Raw genomic sequence first — 7,026 nt, 5'->3', positions numbered from 1 at the left:
TCAAAGTTCATGGTTTAATGGGAACAAATGAAAACTTGAACCGGGAAATAATGTTATCAACATATCTACATTTAATACAGTTTCTCAAGCTCAGGGATTTCTCACGAAAAAAAAAAAAAAAAGAACCCTAATTTGTCAAGAAATAAAATCTGAGATACACAAGCAAATTATTTACACTGGCGACGCCCCGACATGAACCACCCGCCGACGGTCGGCTGAAATACCTGTGAACTAAGAGTGTGGCCTACGGATGATCTCGTCCACACAAGCTGTGGAGAAGAACTCTTCCAGCATGTTCTAGTAAGGAGCAGCTTGAGGCAACGACACCGGAGAGCCTCGAACCCCCCGGAGTCTCTCCGCCGGTTCAGTTCCGTGCAAACGATTGCTTTACATCGAGTCGTTGCAACCGCGCTTCTCCCGGTAACACTGTGTGAAGACGGGTGCGGGAAAGTAACGGCGGGAAAAACGACGGCCTCCTCGCCCGAGAAGGTACCCGGCTTCATGCTCGCGGCGACCGTCCGACTTCGCTCCGGGAAAACGGCGGCGAGTCTGTGAGAAAATGAACGCGGGCCAGTCTTTCAAAGCACATTGTAGCATCAGCTTTAAAAGTCATTTATCAAAATTCAAACGTGATTCGAATGAATATCCAGCAATGTGAAAGCTTTTCTCTAAATATTATATCCAGCGACCTTTTTACATTTCTTTTTTTTTTTTTTTTTATCTGTTTCCAGTTCAAGGCCGCTTTTAGTGAAAATCTTATATTGTCCTGATAAAAAAAAAAAAAAGAAAAAAAAAAAAGAAAAAAACAACAACACATTTTGAATTACTGTAGGTCAACCAGAGAACTAAATTATACATTACACATTACATTCAGCTCATTTCAATTGTCTTTACTGGATTGTGATTGATATGCAAATCCAATTGTCAAGAAATGGGGGCACGTTGGAGGAGTGTGTGTGTGTGTGTGTGTGTTTGGAGCACCACCTGGAGGTGCGAGAAAATATCCCTCCTGTCCCGCTGACGGCTGCACACACACTCACGGAGACGATTTACGGCGCGCTCTTTTTTTCAACAGTCACGTAAAACCTGCATACAAACCGCTCACCCTCAATGGATCGGCGGAACCGTGTCGGCAAATCTGGGGCAAACGCACCGCCGTTCGAATCCGAAGGTAGAATCGGGAAGGAAAGACGAAATGAAAGTGTGAATTCTGCCCGGCGAGATGTTTCCTACGGGCGGAATCAAGGACCGAAGTGCGGTGCTGATGGTTTTTCTGGGTTTGTGGCACTTGGAGGGAGAAACAGAAAAAGGGGGAGAGGCCGGAAAACTCGTTCTTCTTGAAAAGAAAAGAAAGGAGGAGGAGGAGGAGGAGGAGATGCGGCACGAGAGAGAGGGGAGAGCGAGAAAGTAAAGGAGGGAAGGTTTTTAAAGGGAGCAGCAGGCCGCGGCGAGCCTCACAATTGGTAGCGGGAAGTTTTTACAGCGAAGATGTGGCGAGGAGAGGAGAGAGACGAGGTACATGGCTCCTTGTCGTTAGTCCCTGGCGTGGCTTCTCCTGCTTTTGTAAAGTACATTTCCAGGCAAGGGGTGATCTGTCTCCTGTCGACTTGTCAAGGTACAATGGAGAATTAGGAGACCGGTGGGGGGGGGGGTCGGTTTAGTAGTCCTCCACCCAGCCGTTCTCCTGGATAAAGGCATCGATCACTTCCTTCATGGCCAGGTTGGGGATCAGCTGGTCCTGGGTCAGGGGGCTCCGGGTGACCGGATCGAAGTGGCCCACTCGCTGCAAGAGCAGGTTCACAGCGGTCACAATCAGACACGGCCATTTTAAACATCAAATGTTTTCATGTGAGCGGCGCGAGTGGGTTCGGGTGTGCGGACGGCGCGAGGCGTGGGGCCTTTTGCCGGCGTCCTCCTCGCAAGGAGGCCCGCTCCGCTCCGCCGGGCTTCATGCGAAAAGAATTTTGAAATCACGGGGCTCCGGCTGTCCAGAGAGCAGCCGGCGAAATCAAATTAATCCATTGGAACATTTAAGAACGAGAGAAATGTTTTAATGAAAGAGTTATTAAGTTATTCGCTCAGTGGACGGGGATCCGCTGCTAACGGGTAGTTTTCAAATATTTCTGGACGGCTCGGTCTAGACTTCTCGGACAGCACGTACGCTCGACTTTTGCTCGTTCCCGAAACACTTTTATCTTAATAAAAAAGGGCGAAGCGAGCAGGTTCTGTCACTGACCTGTAGATGCTCTTCAATGTCCTTGCGGTCGTAGGTGATTCCGCTGGGTGTGATGCAGGGCTCCCTCATCAGCTCAAAACTAATTTTACCGCACAAATAATCCGGAATCTCTCGCTTCTGCAGGGGATTAAAACACACACGGGCATTTTAATGCATTGCGGTATCAACGCAATAATGGCTCTCTCATACCGTGCATGTTGTGTTTTCATTATTGTTTGATGACACGCTGCAGTTTGGCAGCTCATAAATCCTCGCTACGAGTGAAACGGCATCATGTTACATTAAATATTGTGGGATCCGCCGCTGCCAGGATCGAACGTCAAACCCGCTGTAGTTATACGCGGAACACAACCACAAGAAAGTCCAGTAAATAAGAAGCCAACGGTTCACAATTAGCTGTCCTAAAGAAAATGGACGGTAAAGCGGGGCTTCATCCCGTTACTCTGCTCAGCTCCAGAGCAGATCGCAGCCTGGAGCGGCAGATCACTGTTCTCTGCGGTATGAAGCTCCACACCTGAAACCATCACCCGTGTCCGGATTCCTGAGGTATTACAGAGGAAGGAATGATAATGTTGTGGATAAAAAAAAAAAAAAAAGTCCCGTCCTGGAGCGTTGACCTCAACCTGACCGACGAGGCCGTGGTCTCAGATTTATCGACGGCTCAGAGGTCCTGGAAAAAAAAGCCTACACCAGATCAGATCGGACATTGTGCGCTGATTTATTTGTCTTAAATGTTTCTACAGAGAGTTTTAAAAGGCCCTCCAGCTGGCATCATCTGTTCGACTCACAAAGTGGGGAATTTAAAAAGAAACACTGCCTTCAAATTTCATTTCGTTGCTATTCATTTAAGGCTTAACCGGCTTGAATAAGGAGACTCTATTGCAGGTCAGACAGGACAGCACCGGCTCAGCGGTCAGTCCTGAGGTATTTCAAACAACAACCACCTGTCAGCAACCTCGGCGGAATCAAAAACCGTCTTGAGCAGGTGTAATTATGCTTCTGCAAGTGACCAGTGACGGTTACCATGGACACAAGTTGGGCCAGAAATAGGATGCAGTTCTAGAGAGAACGTGCGCATCTAACTGCTACGACAGACAGAATAGAAAACCCGCAGGAAAAAACACAAAGAGCCACCGCAGATGAAAGACAGCAGAGATACGACATTACTCAAGTGGGGATTCGAGACTATTTCTATCTTTTCCTCGACGTTCAAAGGCGACGGCGTGACGAAGCGCGCTCTGTGTGGGCGAGCGTGCCGAGCGTCACGCCTGTGGGTTAGCGCCTCATCGGGCTAGCGCCTCACCCCCCCCCCGAAGACGAGTCTCTGGAGTTTTGGCTCGATGCAAACCGGGGTTAAGTCTGGGTTTCAGCCAAACACAGGAAATGACACGTCAACGACAAAAAAAAAATGTCTCACTCACTTTTCTTTTCTCGTCAACTTGAGAGAAGAGCTCATCCATGTCCATTAAATATTTGTCCTGTAAAAGATTACCAGAATAAGTCGGCGAGATGAACGTAATTACCTTTGCGCGTCAGCGTTCACAAGTATTTGGGGAACTTACATGTTTTGATGCAATCTTCGCCGCATCTCCTCCGTTCTGATCGTCGTCCTGCTTCTCTTTGTATTCTTCCAGTTCTCTGCACAACGACAAGGTTATTCCAGTTGAGCTTCCCCGAGTTCGCGGGTCTTTATTAGAAAAGGACACAAAGAAAGCGTTCCCGGCGTCCGGGACCCCACCTCTCCTTCTCGGCCAGGATGAGCTTGGTCAAGTAGGCGTGAAGCTCATTCTCCTGGTTGATGCGCTTCTCCTCGATGCTGTTCCAACGCTTCTTCTTAGCGATGCGCAGAGCACTGGGGATGTCGTCTCCAAAATTCAGCCTTTGCTCTTTAGCCAGATTGTAAGCTGCACGAAGAAAACATCAGAGGAACTGTAACGTTTCTCGAACCAAAGAAAGCATTTTGAATGGATCGAGTTCTTCGGTTGCTGCGCCGGCTCCAGCTCTGGAGGACACCTAGTGCAGCCAGGTGACCACCGAGCACCGCCCCGTCTCCATGGTGATGAGGAGGAACACGGGCCAACGTAAGAGGACTTCATTACACACCGTGAACATTAAAAGCTCCTCCGAGTGCAAACTTTAAACATTTAATAAAAATCAGGACGGTGACGGTTTAAAATTTCATCCAAAAATGAGATGTTCATTTTGAGGGTTTCCACGGGGATACTGTGTCATAGTTGCCTGAAAACCTGTTGGACGTTAATCTGACATCTATAAATCCAGAGCCTTCAACAAAGAAACTTTTCTCTTCAACTAAACATCCGAACTAAAAGCTTTTCACCCTTCGGTACTGCCACTTTACTCTATCGGACAGTTTCGGACAGAATGTTTGGCCCGAGAGGTCGTTCTTTATTTACCGACTGCTTAAAGGTTTAATTTTATTCAATAATCCTCTTCATAAGGGTGTATTTTCCATTTAAATGGGGAGTCGGTGACCAACCTGTATAATACTTCAATATATGTCATGAAATACTTTCATGAGCAATATCACCTCGGTCCTTTATGCTCCTTGAAATTTATAATTTGACTGAGAAAAGCTGGACAATGAAGACTCATTTACTGAAAAACAGAAGTCAAATATTTTTTTCCCCGATCGCTCTTTTAACCACGAGACCCGTGAAAGTAAAAGCTCCTCGGCTGACCTTTCTGCAGGTTTCCAATGGCCTCGTCGTAGTTCTCCAGCTCCAGGTGACACTGGCCCAGGAAGAAGTGGGCCTTGACCGACTGGCCGTCCAGCTCCAGAGCGTGCTTGCAGTCGGCCAGAGCCTTGTCATGCTGCTGCAGCTTCACATGGCAGAGAGCCCTGTTGGTGTAGTACACTGCCACGGATGGATTACGGTTCTGGAAAGGCAGGAGAGACCACACAATACTACCCGTGCAAAGGGCTTTGTTGACCTGTGCTACATTTGCACTCACAGGTGGACGCGGTTCACCGGTTCTGGTATTCTGACGATGGCACATTGTGTTTTGAGCAGTTTTTGAACCAAAATACAAAGAATTCAGCGGTTTGTGCTATTCTCTTAGTTACTCACGATAGCTTTGCTGTAGCATGTTGCAGCCTCCTGGTACTTGCGGCACAGGAACAGCCGGTTGCCCTGCTCTTTCAGCTCCTGCGCGGTGGAACTCTTCTCCGGGCTGCCGGCCATCTTCTCCACCGGCTCCGCGGGGCCCGCCTCGCCCTGCTTCCCTATCCTGTTCCCCGTCTCTTCGGCTGGCAAACCGACAGGTTCAAGAAAGCCCTGTCCCTCCCGGAGCGCTGAAACTAGAGCACAGACAGCATGCGGGCTGAGTCAGAACTCCTGGATGATCCGGCGGTACCACTGCAATGCGCGTCTTGGCCAGACCCGGTCCTCGATGGCCCCCCACAACGCGTTCATTCAATTCGCTGAGTGAGCACACAGCTGGAGCCCGTGGAGAGGTGGCCGGGCCGCCGGTGGGTTAACTCTTCGTGTGACGGACGTGGATCGCAGCGCCGGCTAGCTAGCCGCCACGGATCCCCAACGTTTGCGGGCGGATGCAAAGCGGGGGGACCGGGGACGCTGTTACGCTAGCGATGACAACAACGCCGCCGGCGGTGGATTGTGAAATAAAACGCTGCAAATGAGTCGTCCTGCGAACACGCAGTGTGGATATACACGTCCACGAAATAAACACAGAGGGCCAAAACGCGGGGGAGGGGGGGTGGGGGGGATACCGATCCCCGGCAGAGGCGGACGTGAACGGTGACAACCGATTTTAACGAGACATCGGTGCACGAATACTAACGCCCGCTCTTTAGCTAGCTAGCACACAAGGTTGTGTCTGTTAGCAGTTGCTCGCCAGGCTGTGGAGGGGATGGTTGAACATATAACATCAGCTGGGAGGCTTGGAGGCAACGGAAACTAGCTCCAGGCCCAGGGAAAAAGCCTTGGGCTTTAGTTCAGCTCATCGCCGGTGAGCGCAACGCAAACACGGACTATCAAACAGCTAACGCTAGGTTAGCTTGTAAGCTAGTCCCTGCATAGCCATCGAGGGTTAGCCCTTTCGATGTCAACTGTTCAATTAACCCATATCCGCCAGCGATATGAACCACCCGATCATCACCTTTTAAAATAAATCTTAAATCCAAGCGAAACGGGATTTCGTATGATTCGCTAGCAGCTCCTCGATTATTTTTTTTCCCGAGCGAGTTGTCATGACAGGTTGTTGTTATGTTGACGTCATTTGCTGACGTTACGTCTACGGAGGCCGAAAGGGCGCTCGGCTTCTGAAACACATTTTGATTTACATTCGTATTAGTACAATTTATTTTATTCGTTTTTAGTCACTCATTCGTGTATTTATCCATTTATAAAACTATGTATTTACTTATTCATTCATCTGTTGATTATTCATTCATTTAAATTGCATTTATTTATTTAAATCCGACTCATTTAATTATTTCAGAGCCGACCGGAGCCATGACAGAGTCTCCATTACTGTTTGTGAGTTGAACTGAGATGTGTAAAATACAGTGAGTGTAAAGGGGCTACATCAATAATGATGCTTTGGCACGGTAACTTATTTTAGAAAGACTAATCCGCTTCGGACGGCAACTTCCGGCTGGGATGCTGCGTCCAGGAACCAGCCGACTTCCGGTCAGGATGCTGCGTCCAGGGGTTAGGATGCTGATTTTGGAGGATTTCACATTAAAAGTGGAGCCCAAAAAGGACTGAGTAAAAACTCGTCAGTAGATGGCGCTCTACAATCACATT

General features: G+C 48.7%; 1 protein-coding gene across 1 annotated transcript; it reads right to left on the bottom strand.

Moving 5' to 3' along the window:
• On the bottom strand, nucleotides 1–6,498 carry stub1 (STIP1 homology and U-Box containing protein 1). The gene is made up of 8 exons (XM_086140701.1): nucleotides 6,377–6,498; nucleotides 5,326–5,555; nucleotides 4,936–5,134; nucleotides 3,975–4,140; nucleotides 3,799–3,874; nucleotides 3,658–3,714; nucleotides 2,237–2,353; nucleotides 1–1,783 (listed from the first exon to the last, which is right to left on the bottom strand). Exons 2-8 carry the CDS (start codon nucleotides 5,437–5,439, stop codon nucleotides 1,658–1,660), a joined length of 855 nt encoding a protein of 284 aa, XP_085996827.1. The 5' UTR covers nucleotides 5,440–5,555; nucleotides 6,377–6,498; the 3' UTR covers nucleotides 1–1,657.
• Nucleotides 6,499–7,026: the final 528 nt, after the last annotated feature.

This window comes from Fistularia commersonii, chromosome 33, assembly GCF_037954325.1.
Source record: "Fistularia commersonii isolate RoL2024-O1a breed Wild chromosome 33, RoL_Fcom_v1.0, whole genome shotgun sequence".
Classification (NCBI taxonomy): Eukaryota; Metazoa; Chordata; class Actinopteri; order Syngnathiformes; family Fistulariidae; genus Fistularia; species Fistularia commersonii.
The sequence above is the reverse complement of the archived record's forward strand: the minus strand, read 5'-3'. Positions and strand labels throughout refer to the sequence as shown.